This window comes from Giraffa tippelskirchi, chromosome 6 (genome assembly GCF_054371585.1).
Source record: "Giraffa tippelskirchi isolate mGirTip1 chromosome 6, T2T-mGirTip1v1.2.pri, whole genome shotgun sequence".
Taxonomy (NCBI): Eukaryota; Metazoa; Chordata; class Mammalia; order Artiodactyla; family Giraffidae; genus Giraffa; species Giraffa tippelskirchi.
The window spans coordinates 177393709-177411637 of record NC_137280.1 but is presented as its reverse complement, the minus strand read 5'-3'; the positions used below and the strand labels follow the sequence as shown (position 1 = coordinate 177411637).

General features: G+C 41.6%; 1 protein-coding gene across 3 annotated transcripts in view; it reads right to left on the bottom strand.

Annotated features, from left to right (window-relative positions):
• The window catches only part of MAN2A1 (mannosidase alpha class 2A member 1), a 188144-nt gene that overhangs the window by 144930 nt on the left and 25285 nt on the right, over positions 1 to 17929 (bottom strand). For all 3 annotated transcript variants that reach the window (XM_081505363.1, XM_081505362.1, XM_081505364.1), the window contains exons 2-3: positions 9528 to 9785; positions 2474 to 2618 (exon numbers count right to left, since the gene is read on the bottom strand). In XM_081505363.1, coding sequence (XP_081361489.1) covers positions 2474 to 2618; positions 9528 to 9785 — 403 coding nt within the window. The remainder of the gene's footprint in view (positions 1 to 2473; positions 2619 to 9527; positions 9786 to 17929) is intronic.

Here is a 17929-nt window from a genome sequence, read left to right as displayed (position 1 = left end):
GGCATGGAGGCAAGTTAGTGAAGGCTTTACACATATTCAGTGATGACTAGATGCCAACTATTGGGCTAGGCAATGAGGACAGCGTGTAACAAGAGACCCGTGTTCTCTGCCGGTCCAGGTAAACCAACAGCGAAGTACTCTGGTGCCACTTACTGCCTGTATAACCTTGGCAAGTTGGTAACACCTTCATCGTGAATAGTGGCACTAACCTTCAAAAGCTGTTGTCAGCATTAGCTGTTTATAAAACATCTGGCACACTGCCTGGTAAACTACAAATTTTATTATTTCAGTTAAGAGACCATATTATAGAATAACAAGAAATGAGATCAGTGGAAATTGAGGGTGGCAGAAGAGAGGAAAGGATAATAAAGGTCTCTAAAAAATAAGAAAGGAAGGAGAGTTGTGTTCACATGAGGCGCTCTTGTGAAACACACGGTAAGTGTATTTATAAACCTATAAGGAATTCCTTGGAACTCCTATTATGGATTTGGAATTATGGAAACATAATGGAATCACATCACAAACCCAATTAAGTGACAAGAATTAAACTATATATGATTGGCAGAGAAAAGAGGAGAGAACAATTTAAATAAAAACCAGCTTGGCCACCGTCTCACTCAATCAACGGATATTTCAGAGTAAATGAGATTTACAGGGAAAAAATCTGCAGTCCTACAGTCCCAGACCCCATATGTGAAGTGTGAGCACCTCACCCCAGTGAGTGAATCCAAATATAAATGAAGATAGTATGGCTTTCACATGTGTCGTCTAAATGCAAATGTGCTATTTGATCTGGTGCTCAAGTGGGTACATAAATAGCAGAAGAAATTTTGTTTAGGTATGATTTTCATCACCTTCTGCATTTACTTTATAACTAAATCTTGCTTGAGATGCTGTGCCACCTACGCGGCCCCCATTTTATACACAAATAAACACGCCCAGGGGGACCTGGGGGTCTGCCTCATTCAGGCCGGCCCCCAATCTCTGCAGCCCTTACGCGGCGGAGGAGGCTTTGCATGCTTAGTCGCTCAGTCGTGTCTGACTCTTTGTGACCCTTTGTACTATAGCCCGCCAGGCTCCTCTGTCCACAGATTTTTCAGGCAAGAATACTCGAGTGGGTTGCCATTTCCTTCGCCAGGGCATCTTCCCAACTGAGGGATAGAACCTGTGTCTCCTGTGTCTCCTGCATTGCAGGCAGATTCTTTACCTGCTGAGGTGATGGATGACTTAAAACACATAAGAGGAAACGTTAATGAGATAAATAGAGCTAGATGAAGACATTAAGACCAAAGACAAGGAAAAGCAAATCAGAAGCTGATGTGTAGTAACTGCTCATCACAAATTTCCAGAACAATATTGATTTCACATATATATATAATACTTCTTCTCATACTAAATATTGAAGTATACTAGAGATTCAAACATTTCAGCATCCAAGCTCTATCTTGCAGACTCTCTCTCACATCTAAAGGCAGTATGCGTGGGCAAACACACACGTGCGAAGCTTCACCAAATCATACGTCCAGACATGAAGTAACAAGTCCCACTGTCTTAGAAATACATAAAAATAGATTAGTGGAAAAGAATATGACAAAATTGAATGTCGAGAGTAAGAACATGCAAAGTAGTAAATGAATATGGTGCCTCTGACAGTAACAATGAAATTGAGAAAATAACAAAGAGAAGCATAAGTAAATCCTTCAAAAGAAGTCTTTGGAAGCACATTCCAAAAAATCCTGCAACTTAATTCACGGGTCATTTACTCATTACCTGTGTCCTCACACTAATAAAGATAAACATTGAATTACATTTCCCATTATCATTTTAGCAACTTTCCTTTACCTTGGGTGGAAAAATCTCTGGCCCCAATAAATACCAAAAGGTGTCACATGAAAGAATATTAACATTAATGGTAATGATAGCAGTTTACCCTTGGGCTGTGCAACATGCCTTTAACTTTTCACTCTATGAAGTAAATACTTTATCCTGTCTCTACCTGGGAAAAAACTTACTCTGGCCTAAAGTTGTCTAACACCGTTGGGGTTGGGACTCACACTCATGCCTGCTTGAAACCAAGGCTCTCAATCACTTTATGCTGTTTCCGTATTTTAAAGATACAAACCTTACCATGAGCATTCTGCATTTTCTAATGCAGAGTTTATGGACATGAAATAATTCCCTCACACAATATTTAAGAAGTACCTAAAATGAACTATCAGTACCTTAAATGCATGTAACTTTTCATCTCCCCAAACTAAGACCTTCTTGTGTTTGTTCGTATTTGATACTGCACGAGTATTATCCTTGAATGGCCCATAAATTGATAAAATGAGAACACTGACATACAAAATATGTTAAAAGTCAGAGAATAACATCTCAAAAATTTGAAAAGTAGGTTTGCCTGATTCTCGTTAAAATACTTTGGGCCTACAAGGAGTTAACAGCGTCTAGACGTCTGAAGCCCAAGTTTTACCTGGGTCGTTATGGGAATGAGGTACCACGAAGACTTGGAGGGGCTGAGTGTCCCACTCATCAGCCTCATAAGTGATGTCAAAGCCTTGCTTCCAAACTCCACCATCTGGGTTGTCAAAAGGAATTAAACTGTAAACATCCAACATCTAAAAACAGAAAGACAGAAAAAGTTAAGTTTAATTGTGTGTGTGTGTGTGTTACTAAGTCGTGTCCAGCGCTTTAAGACCGCATGGACTGTAGTTTGGCACACTCCTCTGTCCATGGAATTCTCCAGGCAAGAATACTGGAGTGGGTTGCCATTCTCTTCTCCAGTTAATCATATATAACCATTATTAATTTAAACTTAATGTTGGGAATATTTGATCAAAACTACTTGCTGCTGTATTCTGTATACATATTTTTAAAAATGAAACTAAAAACAAAAAAAAGAAAAAAAATGAAACTATTTCTGTAGACCTTAACTAAAGAGGTTAAGGCAGAACACGTTTAACCATCATTCAAAGGGTTAAAATAAAGGTTAAAATTGTGCTACATAATAAACCTGATAACTAACCCCTTTCCACTTTTGCTCCTAATATAAAATAACTTCATTCAATTCTTATTCCCCTACTTTACTTCCAGTACAGTTTAACAGAAAATGATGGGAACTGGAGAGCTAACAGAAAACTTCATTATGATCAAATATTTCAGCATTTTCAAACAAAGCACTGAAAATTATTTTATAATTTGTCTTTATTTTATAACCACTCTCCTATAAATTCTATATCTAAATGGAAATGGACCTATGGATATTCTTTGATTTAGCTTATGTATGTTTACCTTTTTTATACTAAAAATAAAACTGTAACAGGGTCAGCTAGGTTTAAAATAGAAGAATTTTTTTAAATTGAGATTCAGCTTTTAAGTGTTCAAACGTTTGCTAAGTTCCAATGCAGTATTTCTTCTAAATAATAATCCATTTGGGAAAAAAAGGGAAAAAATATTACAAGAAAACCAAGGCAAACAAACCTAAAGACTTATTTTTCATACTTTCTGTGATACTAAGTGTTACAAAGAACACGACCCTCCTTTGGTAAAATTCAAACTACTTGAGAAATTACATCATAATTTATACAGAAATGGGTTACAAAAAATTTTTTTTAAGATAACAAGCAAATTATATGAAAATGACCACAAAATATTTTAAGAAGATAACATGCCTTTCACTTGGAAGCTTACCAGGTCAATCAAATGCCCCCAGGGATGAGGAGGAGCAGCCAGAGCGGCCTGCGCTGCCCCTGCGGTCCCGCTCCGGCCGGCCGGCCCTGCAGCTCCCAGGCCCCCGCGGCCTCCTCCTGCCTGAGCTGGGACCGCTCTGCGACTCCTTTCTAGCCGGCCCAGACTTAGGACCACTCCCCAAACAGATTTTATCATTTCCCTTTAAAAGGCACTTAATTAAAACCTAAACACAGCCAAGCCTCGGAGAAACAGATACCCCTTCAAAGCCCAGGATCCTGATCCTATCTGAACCTGGCCACACACCAGCTGATGAGGCTGCAGTGCAGAGACAACTCCACTGTCCCAGCTTCCGGCCTAGCCAGTGAGCCATGGCCTCGAGATCATATCACGTTCTCTGTCCCCAAGAGTCAGTGAAAGCTTCTACTCTGAAGCAAGGCCAGAGCCAACGCCTTTCATCCAACTTTAAAATATTCACTCCTTAGGGTCTTGCCACCAAGATCCAGTTTCCAGCCTGAAGTGCAATGTTAAAATAGCTCTTTGTCAACTTATAGACTGGAGCAAATATGAGCAACACACTCAAAGTTTAAGAAAGGCAAAAGTCCTCTCTCACCTTAGTTTTCAACACCACTACCCTCTAAGAGGAGAAGGCAATGGCACCCCACTCCAGTACTCTTGCCTGGAAAATCCCACGGACGGAGGAGCCTGGTGGGCTGCCGTCCATGGGGTCGCTAAGAGTCGGACACGACTGAGCGACTTAGCTACCCTCTAAGAAGAGTGCTACTGGAGGAAAAAACTGCATTGGCCAAAAAGTTTGTTCGAGTGTTTTCTAAGCTATATAAAATACCCAAACATTTTGGCAAACCAACATAATGCAAGCTAAATACATAATTTAAAATTCTCTAGTAAAATCAGATCAGTAACCTCCCATTCAAGACGGTGCAGCAGCAGCAGATGTGCTCATCCTCGCCTGCCACAGCACCAAAACCACAACTAGCTGCTGCACAACCATCGACAGGAGGACGCTGGAACCTCCAAAAAAAGATACTCTGTGTCCAAGGACAAAGACGGAGGCGCAGCAAGATGCAGCAGGGGCACAATCACAGTAAAATCGAACCCCATACCTATCGGGGTGGGGGATGCACAAACTGGAGGGCAATAATACTAAGGAAGTTTTCCCACTCTCAGGAAGGTTCAGAGCCCCACATCAGGCTTCCCAGACTGGGGACCCAACAAAGGGACGGGCATCCCCAGGGGATCTGACCTTGAAGGCCAGCAGGATTTGACTAGAAGACTTCCACAGGACTGGGGGAAATAGAGATTTCAGTCTTGGAGGACACAAACCAAATTTTGCGCACACCAAGACTCCGAGGAAAGGAGCAGCAGCTCCACAGGAAACTGAACCAGAACTACCTGCTAGTGTTGCTGGGTCTCCTGTGGAGGTGTGGGTCAGCAAGGGCTCACTACAGGGACCAGGGGACTGGCAGCAGCTGTCTGGGAAGGTCCTCTTTGGCATAAACCCTCTTGGAGGTCCCCAATAACCCAATCACAGAGCCAGTAGACCCAAGGGGTGGGTCTTCTCAGGCCAAAAGACTACCAGGGAGGCAGTGCAAATCCAGCAGATAATTGGATTAAAGCTTTACTGAGCAAGGCACTGCCCACCAGAGCAAAACCCAGATTTTTCCACCCCCAGTCCCTCCCATGAGGAAGCTTACATAAGGCTCTTAGCCTCTTCCATCAGAGGGCAGACAGAAGAATCAAGAAGAACCACAATCCCACAGCAACTAAAATAAAATCACCGTGAAAAAGCAGAAAGTTATGTCCCAGATGAAGGGACAAGACAAAGACCGACACAAATAACTAAATGAAGTGGAATAAATGAAGTGGGCAACCTTCCAGAAAAAGAATTCAGAATAATGATACTGAATATGATTCAGAATCTCGGAAAAAGAATGGAGGCAAAGATTGAGAAGATGCAAATAATGTATACCAAAGACCTACAAGAACTAAAGAACAAATAAACAGAGAAGAATAATACAACAGAAGGAATCCACAGCAGAATAACTGAGACAGAAGCACAGATAAATGACCGGAGGACGGAATGGTGGAAATCACTGCTGCAGAACAGACTATAAAAAAAAGAACGAAAAGAAATAAAGACAGCCTAGGAGACCTCGGGAAAACATTTAATGCACCAACATTCGCATTATAGGGGTCCCAGAAGGAGGAGAAAGAGAGAAAGGGCCTGAGAAAATATTTGAAGAGATAATAGTTGAAAACTTCCCTAATATGGGAATCAACCAAGTCCAGGAAGCACAGAGAGTCCCAGGCGGGATAAACCCAAGGAAGAACACAAGACACATAGTAATCAAACTGACAAAAATTAAAGACAGAAATAAAATATTAAAAGCAACAAGGGAAAAATGACAAAGAACATATAAGGGAACTCCCATCAGGATACCAGCTGATTTCTCAACAGAAACTCTACAAGCCAGAAGGGAGTGGCATGACATATTTAAACTGATCAAGAAGAACCTACAACCAAGAATACTCTACCCAGCAAGACTCTCCTTCAGATTTGATGGAGAAATCAAAAGCTTTCTAGACAAGCAAAGTTCAGAGAATTCAGCATCCTCAAACCAGCTTTACAACAAATGCTAAAGGAACTTCTCTAGGCAGAAACAAGAGAAGGAAAAATCCTACCTACGGAAAATAAATCCAAAACAATTAAGAAAAAGGTAATAGGATCATGTGTGCATGCATTCTAAGTTGCTTCAGTTGTGTCCAACTCTTTGTGACCCTATGGACCGTGGCTCACCAGGCTCCTCTCTCCAGGCAAGAATACTGGAGTGGGTTGCCATGCCCTCCTCCAGGGCATCTTCCTAACCCAGGGATCGAACCCTGGTCTACATATCAACAATTACCTTAAATGTAAATGGAGTAAATGCACCAGTCAAAAGACATAGACTGGCTTAGCAGATGAAAACATGTGTATGCACTTCCACTTACCACAACACTCTGCTTGACCCCCTAACTTGAATGTAATTATTTTATACTGTTAGATTAATCATGTTCCCATTATAGCTTGCAATTGTAATCATCTTTTATTTTTTGTCTGGCTATTGATGGTGAAAACTAGTAAACATCTTTTACTATTGTGAGGATGTAACTATTACTCAATATCATTGTATCATGATTGGTCAACAGAAAAATCATAGATAGAATTCTATGTCACCAAAACTACCATTTAATAGAAAACCTGTAACCACTTTTTGAAATCTAGATGCATATCAGAATTATTTTGGCATTTTTTGAAAAGTACAAATGCCCAGGTATTGCTTTTTTTGCCAGAGGTCCAGATATGTTTCTAATGAGCAGTCATGTTTAAAAACAACTGGACTGTATGAGAATCTTTTACTTTTATCTAGCTTGTTTCACTTTTTCTATTTTATATGCAATGTTCCCATTTCATTTAGTTTATGTTTTCCAATTTCTCCATCTTTTCTTTTTTATGTTCTTTCTCAAGCCTTTATCAAGCATATTAGAAAAGCTTTTGTATACATATATACAAATAATATGTATATATTTTATTTATTTATTTATTTATTTTTCCAGTATTTTCTTTTTTTCTTTTTTTTTTTTTTTTATAAATTTATTTATTTTAGTTGGGGGCTAATTACTTTACAATATTGTAATAGTTTTTGCCATACATTGACATGAATCAGCCATGGGTTTACATGTGTTCCCCTTCCTGGACCCCCCACCCACCTCCCTCCCCATCCCATCCCTCTGGGTCATCCCATTGCCCCGGCCCTGAGCCCTTGTCTCATGCACCGAACATGGAATGGTGTTCTGTTTCACATATGATAATATACATGTTTCAATGCTATTCTCCCAGAACGTCCCACCCTCACCTTCTCCCTCAGAGTCCATAAAATTGCTCTATGCATCTGTGTCTCTTATTCTGTCTCGCATATAGGGTTATCGTTACCATCTTTCAAATTCCATATATATGCATTAGTATACTGTATTGTTGTTTTTCTTTCTGGCTTACTTCACTCTGTACAATGGGCTCCAGTTTCATCCATCTCAGTAGAACCGATTCAAATGTATTTTTTTTTTAATGGCTGAGTAATATTCCATTGTGTATATGTACCACAGCTTCCTTATCCATTCGTCTGCTGATGGACATCTAGGTTGCTTCCAATATATTTTAGAAAACTTATCAATCTTTGCCTAACTAAAAAATTTATGACATTTTGATTCCACTTGTCTGACTCAGTATGAATAGAATGCTAGATTTCTAATTTTAAAAAACAGATATGTAACAAGCAACAAAGGTTTTCTATATAACACAGGGAACTATAGACAATATTCTTGTAATAACCTATAATGGAAAATAATTTCAAAAATAACATGTGTATAACTGAATCACACACACACACAAAAAGAATTCTACTTTCTGAAATTTAACTATGTTTACCTTTTTGCCAGCTTTTCTAAATGTCTTATGCACATCTAAAAACAATGTATGAAATACAAAATATTAAATATAAATCAATTATATTTAAATTATTAATGACATTCAAGATGCTCCTATTCTTATTTTTTCTGCACTTGATATTCTCAAAGAAATGTTAATACATCTCATTATGAGTACATATTTTTCTTTTCCCTCATATTTCTTCTGATTTCTCCTTTATACATCTTTTCTTGTTTATTGTTAAGGTGTCTAATGATTTATGTCATCTATCTTCTTTGTGAATTGTACCTTTTATCATTAAAAGTATTCATCTTTGTTTCATGAAAAAAAAAAGAATCTGGGGCGGAGGAAGGTCTCTGTAAATAAATGCAAAACTGTAAAGAAAATAAAATCATACTACCCAGATAGGAAAAAATAAATAAATAAATGAAAGAAGTTATAAATCCAATAATTACTACCTGAAAGTAGCCTTAAATATTACTGGGCAGCAACCTAAAAATACTAGAAATACAAAAAGGATCAAGCTAAAAATTCATAAATAATCCCTTCTATAAGAAAGGAAATCAATCAGAAAAATGAATAGCCTTATAGATCATAAAGAGAATGAGAATATCTCCTACTAAATGAAAATGGTAAAACTGATCATGTTTAGGGAAATATATACCAACTTCCTTTTAAATAACTGCACAACTAATTTTTAAAATACAGCTGTGACTAAACCGAAAAAAAAAGAAAACAGGTGAAATTAATTTTGATGATATATTTTAACCCAATATATAATCAAAATAAAATAAGCAAGATATTTTACATTCTTCTTTTCACACTAAATCTTCAACACTCTGTGTGGCTATCAGTGCATATCTCCACTCAGACTTGCCACCCTTGATGTGCTCATTAACCACAGGTGGACAGCAACCTTCATGCTGGACAGCTCTAGAACTTTCCCCTTCGCCTCTCACAAAGGCATATTCAGTAAAAAGAAGGTAACATTACACTGTGCGAAACTTCTTATATATAAGAGATATACAGTAAGAGTCGGGCTTTTCTTGTATTCTCTAAAGGAAGGGGGGAAAAAAATCTCTGCCAAGATTTAAACCTCTGAAGGTCTTCAACTAATATAGAAAATAAAAGCTAAGAAGCGCACAGAAAAGGCCACAGTCACACAGTGTAAGAGAAAGACCAGAAGAAACAGAATCACAGAGTTTTACCACTAAAAAGAACACCCACGATCATGTGACCAATTAAATGATTTTACAAACACAGAAACTGTAATCCAACTATAAAAAGGAACCAAATCACATCTAAAAAGACAAAAACAAATCAAAGCCCGGGGATTATTACTGAATGCATACGTTACCTGCACATCTGAACTCTGACTTCCACTTTGTGAAGCAAACAGACAGTCTCCAGGGTCAACCGCGAGGGGCAGATGTTTCGAGGGCAGAAGAGGGGCGCCAGCACCACGGCTGAAATTGCCTTTCGAGTTTTTCGTACCATCCTCCACAGATTCACTCAGATTGATGACTGAGTCTCTAATATTTGAGATGATTTCATTATTCTCAGCTAGCAAACGTTCCAAATGGTCTATTTTTTCTTGCAACATTGAAAGCTGGCCCTATAATAAAAAAGAAAAAGACAGCTATATGAAACTCTGAGATAGCTCTACTGAGACACAACATGTTGTCAACTGTGTCCTGACCACACGCCCTCCCTCCGCTCTCTTCCACGTGGGCCCCCCGTGAGCGCGAGCAGCTGGCAGGGCTGGAGCCAGTGTGCAGCAGGGAACCTTCTCCCGGGCCGCGGCCTTTGTTTAGTCGTGTTTCAAAATGTGCAAAACAAAGACTAAAAATATGTGGGCCTATAGTTCCTATTACCCCAAACCCAGTCCTGAAAGAACTTCAGGTCTCTAAAACCACTAAGTACAATACCATAGTATATTCAGGTACGAAATTTTAAATTTGGGTACAATTGAGTCCAGTTACTTAAAAGAACAAAAAAGTACAAACTTGAAAACGACCATTTCATTTCAATCAGTAACACTAGTGAAGAACAAGAACTACCATCAACAGAAAAATCTAGTCAACTCTTTTAATCAAGCACATTGTGAAAAGGCCTGGCCTGAGCCTTCCCCCAGCACCCGCACCAAAGGGCGTTTAGATTGCTTCTACTACGCTGTGTACTTCTGCCTCTTTTAATTGATCCTCACATGTAGAGGCTTGCCACCTCTAAACACAAACTTTCCTTTATAGAATAACCCTTCAACCTCTGATTTGTAGGAGGCTGCTATTTCTGTGACACATGTCTAAGTAAAGGGGCTTCTCTGGCGGTTCAGTCAGTAAAGGAGACTGCCTGCAATGCGACAGAGCAGGGTTCAATCCCAGGGTCGGGAAGATTCCCTGGAGGAGGAAATGGCAATCCACTTCAGCCGCAATCTTCGTCTTGTTCACTCCAATATCCTGGGTCCCACAGACACAGTACTTAAATGCTTGTCACACAACTCTCTACACTTCTTCAACGCAACAAGAATGCTTTAGTGAACCCCCTCTGTACAGGCATAATGCTACATGCTGGAAAGACAGACGAGCATTAGATATGGTTCCCTACATTGAAGAAACAAGGTGACATCGTACGCGTGCCATTGCAACAGCCTGCCCCATGACTGCAAAAAAGTCCACGTTACGGTTTAACAAAATAGACGCATAGAAAGCAAAACAAACCTGGGCACCCAGAAACAAAGTTTCTCTCACCAGTAAATAACAGAAAGACAAAAAGGAGAAAAGAAAAAAATATCTACATGTCCCAAAGTGAAGGACTGGTCAAACAATATATTTAACATCATGAATAGTTTTTAGTCACTAAAAACTTAGAAATACAATTTTTGAAAAAAATTGAGAAGCCATTTTCAGAAGATAGAGTGATGAAAATAGTTTTAAAACTGTATGTATGACATGACTGACAACCTTTTAATACAACACACATACAGAAATAAATAAGCAAGGCGACAATACACAGCCTTGACGGCCTCCTTTTCCTATGTGGAACCAGTCTGTTGTTCCATGTCCAGCTCTAACTGTTGCTTCCTGACCTGCACACATGTTTCTCAAGAGGCAGGTCACATGCTCTGGTCTGAAGATGGTGACTGCAGCCATGAAATAAAAAGACGCTTACTCCTTGGAAGAAAAGTTATGACTAACCTAGACAGCATATTAAAAAGCAGAGACGTTACTTTGCCAACAAAGGTCCGTCTAGTCAAGGCTATGGTTTTTCCAGTAGTCATGTATGGATGTGAGAGTTGGACGGTGAAGAAAGCTGAGCGTTGAAGAATTGATGCTTTTGAACTGTGGTGTTGGAGAAGACTCTTGAGAATCCCTTGGACTGTAAGGAGATCCAACCAGTCCATCCTAAAGGAGATCAATCCTGGGTGTTCATTGGAAGGACTGATGTTAAAGCTGAAACTCCAATACTTTGGAGGGAACAGCTGACTCACTGAAAAAGACCCTGATGCTGGGAAAGATTGAGGGCAGGAGGAGAAGGGGATGACAGAGGATGAGATGGTTGGATGGCATCACCAACTCAATGGACATGAGTTTGAGTAAACTCCGGGAGTTGGTGAAGGACAGGGAGGCCTGGCGTGCTGCAATCCATGGGGTTGCAAAGAGTCGGACATGACTGAGCGACTGAACTGAACTGACATATAGAAAGCTGTAATCAAGATGGTAAAAACTGGTTACGGGTATTTATACTTTCTTTAGTCTGTTATGAGTGGTTGTGGATTTTATAACGGGGAAGCCAAGAGTAAGGATAATTCTAGTCCTAGGTAGTGGCCAGTTCAACAAGAGGAGGGAAAAAAATCAACAGAGTGCTATCTACCAAGAGAAGGCCACTTCAGCAAACTGTGTGAGAGCTCAGAGAAGTCTGAAGGGACCAGGGGAAATATTTCAGAATAAGAAAAAAGTAACCAAAAGGAGAAGTAAACCAGCAGGCAAGTGCCTTCCAGGGGAGGGGGAGAGACAACACTGGGGAGGAACATCCGAAGCTCTGACTCTGAAGAGACAAGGAGCACAAGACAGCAAGACTCCTCACACCTGAAAGACGCTCGCACAGACCTCTCCACCGAGACGCGGGCTGGGATGGAGGGTGGAGCTGCTGAGTTGTGTCCGGCTCTTGTGACCCCATGGACTGTACCCCGCCAGGCTCCTCCGTCCATGACATTCCCCAGGTAAGAATACTGGAGTGGGTTGCCATTTCCACCTTGAGGGGATCTTCCCGACCCATGGACTGAACCCTGGTCTATTGCATTGCATGCAGTCTCTTGCATTGCAGGTGGATTCTTTACAGACTGAGCCACCAGGGGAGCCCCTCTACTTAGACATAAAGGACACAAATAGCAGTCCCCGACAGGTCAGAACTGTAGCCCTTTCAGGCAGCAGTCACCTCTAGGGTGGGCTGCCTTGTCTCCACAAGGGAGAACTCAAGTCTGTTCACCAGTGCAGAGAGAAGCAGGAAGTGCAAGGTCTTCACGAAGAACTCGTCCTGCAGGACAAGCCCCACTTCTCTCAGTGAAGAGAGAGAGACTGTGGATCCATCCTTGACTAGAGATGGCAAAGCAAAGGAAACGTGATGGGCCGGCGCAGCACTAGCTCAGGGTCCAAAGAGAAGCTAGTTGAACCGTGGAGGCTGCAGGTCAGCAGTTGAGCAACATTACAGAACAAATCTTTTTACAGACACACATCCATATTGGCTGACTGCTTCTCTGTGGAAAGGTCAAATGGAATCCCTTGGCATAACCCAAAGTCCACCCGAGGAAGCTAAAAATATTTGAGAGTTAGGTATATAGTTGTCTAATCTATATACATTTTCCTAAATGGACTATATATATTTTCCTAAATGGATCAACAAAGGTCCATCTAGTCAAGGCTATGGTTTTTCCAGTGGTCATGTATGGATGTGAGAGTTGGACTATAAAGAAAGCTGAGCGCCGAATTGATGCTTTTGAACTGTGGTGTTGGAGAAGGCTCTTGAGAGTCCCTAGGACTGCAAGGAGATCCAACCAGTCCATCCTAAAGGAGATCAGTCCTGGGTGTTCATTGGAAGGACTGATGCTGAAGCTGAAACTCCAATACTTTGGCCACTTGATGCAAAGAGCTGACTCATTTGAAAAGACCCTGATGCTGGGAAAGATTGAAGGCAGGAGGAAGAGGGGACGACAGAGGATGAGATGGTTGGATGGCATCACTGACTCAATGGACATGAGTTTGGGTGAACTCCGGGAGGTGGTAACGGACAGGGAGGCCTGGCGTGCTGAGGTTCATGGGGTCGCAAAGGGTCGGACATGACTGAGCGACTGAACTGAACTGAAATGCACTATATCAAAGGCTGTGTGAAATAAGGGAAAATTTTTCTTCACTCATCATCAGAATACCCCAGACTGAGGCTTTTTGAAACCACTTCTGATGAGTTCTGTTGAATATTTCCAGTACCGAAGACACAAGCCTACTTCAGTGATACTTACAATTTCTACCACAGCAGGTAACAACAGTAAATCAAGTTCCTCTGATTCCAAGCAGAATTAGAACATGTGACTTGTCTGGCCTGCAGTAAAGCTACACACCTCCATAAAATAAAACCTTAGTCTAAAATACCACCATCCCAGAGCTTTTAAAGATGCCATGTGTTTCATCAGACAATGATAATGTATACATTAATTCACGGGTGCTGTGTTTCTCCAGATCTTTCTGTACTTTCAGGAAAAGATCATTTTGGAGCCATGCACATCGCCACGTTACTTGCAGCTTAAAAGAACACACTGAAAAACAGTTAATTAAGCTCCTTTGGGGAATGTTCTCACTGTGGCCCCAGTCCCATAACCCATGGATGAGAGTGCTACAACACAATAAACATTACAGGTGATCGGTGTTCCATGAAGAAGGATCCAGCAGGCATTTAAGATGAGTTTTAAGTTCATTGTAGCTTTAAAGACACAATGAATGATCAGTACCTGGAATTCTGTGCTGAATAATGAGTCCATAGAGAAAATCATGGCCTGGGGATATGCTAGCATAATGGTCTAGTGAAAATCATTTTTTAAACTATAATATGCAGTAGCATAAAGTCTTGCTCCAAACAGCTGAAATTCCTGAAATATACATAGTTCTGTATATATGTCCGGAGAAGGCAATGGCACCCCACTCCAGTCCTCTTGCCTGGAAAATCCCATGGATGGAGGAGCCTGGTAGGCTACAGTCCATGGGGTCGCAAAGAGTCAGACACGACTGAGCGACTTCACTTTCACTTCTCCCTTTCATGCACTGGAGAAAGAAATGGCAACCCACTCCAGTGTTCTTGCCTGGAGAATCCCAGGGACGGCGGAGCCTGCTGGGCTGCCGTCTATGGGGTCGCACAGAGTCGGACACGACTGAAGCGACTTAGCAGCAGCAGCAGTATATATGTCAGAGAAGAGTGATATTACTTTAAAAAGATACACTTGCAGTCTGCATTGAAGTAACAGAAATCATAGATAATGTTTCAATTATGCTGACATGTCAAAGAACACTGACGGTAATATTGAAAAAGCTAATTTTCTATAGGGCAAGAAAATCACTTGTGAGCAAACCGCTGTATTCTCTGATTTGCTGACCAGTTCTACAGGGAGGGCACAGTGCTGTGCTGTCAGGAGCAGGAGGGAGGCCGCGATGCTTGATTGATTCTGCTTCTGGGGAAAGAGAACAACCGAGTCAAGGAGAAACAATCACTGATAGCAAAGACTTTTGAGAGACAATTCAGAGCCTACTACCAGCAAATCAGGATCAGTACTCACACTGTCCTGTGAACAGAATCAGTCTATGTACATCTACTGCTAAATTGAAAAAGTCATTATGCAATTACTTGCCCCATATAAGACACTAGCTGTCGGGACTGGCATCACTATGATCATTCAAGCACGGCTGAATCTGCACATCATTCTTCCTTCCTGTTACAACTGAAACAAGATATGTGCCCTCCTCTCTGCTTCAAAGGCCAGCACTCCACTGGTGATCTCTAAACCCATCTCTCAATTGCTCAAAGGTATTCTTTTTGGCTAAATTCCCTCAACACTGCTTCATCAAATTCCCCTTCTAAAAGTGACGCCTCCTCAATAGTATAACATTATATTAGGTCAAAGAATATGAAATTACCATTCTATTAAGCTAGAAATAGTCAAATGTCACCAGTTTCTTAGGGTTCAACTTAACATCATCTACCCAAAAAATAACCTGTGGTGTTTCCCTTAGCCCCGCCATTCCCTTCAAGGGCCCTACTGGTTACAAAACCACAAGTCCGTGTGTCCCTGCAGAGCGAGGCCAAACCAGAGTGCAACACTGGCGTTTGGAACAGTGACAGGCTCATTACGGGGCTACGCAGGGAGATGCGTGGCTGAGGCCCTAAGAGCCCAAAGTGAATGAAAGTTTCTGGCACAGCCCTCTTCTAGAGAGGGGAGGGAGGGGCCTGGTTAGCTGAAGCAGACTTGGCAGTGTCAGATCCTAGGAGAGCTCAGGACCCACGGTGGACAAGGACCACCGAGGGCCCGGGATCCTGGCCTGCTCAGGGAGCGGACGGTAAGGGCGCAGAGCAGAGGCTGCGCGCTACCCGCCGCCCCGGGCTGCCCTCCATTACAGTCCAAGCAGCTTCTTAACTGATTCCCTAGATCCACGCCCTCCTAAGATGGAATACCTTTATTCAATCCAGTGGTACTTTCTCATGGTACTTTAAAAAAAAAACTGAAACACTTCACACTAGACTCAATAAGGACCTGCATATCTACCTCCCTACCTCGCTCTTTCCTCAAGCTTCAGCTCAGTTGCTCAGTCGTGTCCGACTCTCTGCGACCCCATGGACCGCAGCACTCCAGGCCTCCTTGTCCATCACCAACTCCCAGAGTCCACCCAAACTCATGTCCATCGAGTCCGTGATCCCATCCAACCATCTTGCCCTCTGTCGTCCCCTACTCCTCCTGCCTTCAATCTTTCCCAGCATCAAGGTCTTTTCCAATGAGTCAGCTCTTCGCATCAGGTGGCCAAAGGACTGGAGTTTCAGCTTCAGCATCAGTCCTTCCAATGAACACCCAGGACTGATCTCCTTTAGGATGGACTGGTTGGATCTCCTTGCAGTCCAAGGGACTCCCAAGAGTCTTCTCCAACACCACAGTTCAAAAGCATCAATTCTTTGGTGCTCAGCTTTCTTTATGGTCCAACTCTCACATCCATACATGACTACTGGAAAAACCATAGCTTTGACTAGACGGACCTTTGTTAGCAAAGTAATGTCTCTGCTTTTAAATATGCTGTCTCGGTTGGTCATAACTTTTCTCCAAGCAGCAAGCGTCTTTTAATGTCATGGCTGCAGTCACCACCTGCAGTGATTTTGGAGCCCAAGAAAATAAAGTCTGACACTGTTTCCACTGTTTCCCCATCTATTTGCCATGAAGTGATGGGACCAGATGCCATGATCTTAGTTTTCTGAATGTTGAATTTTAAGCCAACTTTTGCACTCTCCTCTTTCACTTTCATCAAGAGGCTCTTTAGTTCTTCTTCACTTTCTACTTAGCCACACCCTTATCTTGTGCTGTGCTGCGCTTAGACGTTCAGCTGTGTCGACTCTTTGTGATCCCATGGACTGTAGCCTCCAGGTTCCTCTGTCCATGGGATTCTTGTCCAGGCAAGAATACTGGAGTGGGTTGCCATGCCCTCCTCCAGGGGATCTTCCTGCCCCAGAGATTGAACCCAGGACTCCCACGTTGCAGGTGGATTCTTTACTGTCTGAGCCACCAGAGAAGCCCACACCCTTATCTCATCTCAGCCCTAAACCAGCTCCTCCCACCTCACCCAGATCTTGCACATGTTTTCTCTTTAAACAGTGTTTCACCCCTTCTCAAATGTTCCCTCTGCATGGTCTTCTTCAGTCATCCTCTCTAAAATAGGCCTCCTCATGTTATACTTCATGCCAGCTTATTTTTTTTGCTTCTTCCACAGTATTTTTGTGTATTTTATTCATGTATTTTTTCCCCCATCTTCATCACTAAATGAATCACTATATTTAGTACAGGAACTACAGCTGTTATACTCACCATTGTACCTGTATTCTGATGCCGAGCACAATGCCTGGCACAAAACAGAAATGAAAATATTTACTTTAAAAAAAAAAGTGTGCAACATTTTTTTCTAAGACAAAGAAGCAGTAACTGTCATTTTGTGGCACCTACACTACAAATACAAATAAAATTGAAACTAACAATTTTTAAAGAAAGAAAAAACCTTCACTGTAACCCGAAATGTAGGTAAGAAAAGAATGAGAAGCCCTAAATAATAGGATGATCTTCATGGACTGTCTGGGAAATGAGAAACTGATCCATATTCAGCCACAGGGTGACCATCATGACCTCGTGAGTAGAGCAAAAAATGTGGCTTCCTTTCTAAAGCAAAGATTATGGATTCTGTAAAGTCCAATCAAATGTTTTCAGGTTTCACAGCCGTCAGTAACTCTGGCTCAATGAGCTATGATTTCCAGCTGACGAGGGTGACTGAGGGTGTTTGGATACTGAACCCTGAGACAAGTCTAGAATCCTTCCTGCCATGTTAGTGATAGGGAATCTTCACGCAACCAAATCAAACATATAATTAAGGGAACTCTACAGGAAATAATATTGCATGTATATAACCAGCATTCTAAAGAAAAAAGCTTTCCCCACTGTATGCTTGTGTGTACACCTGATGCTTTTTTCCC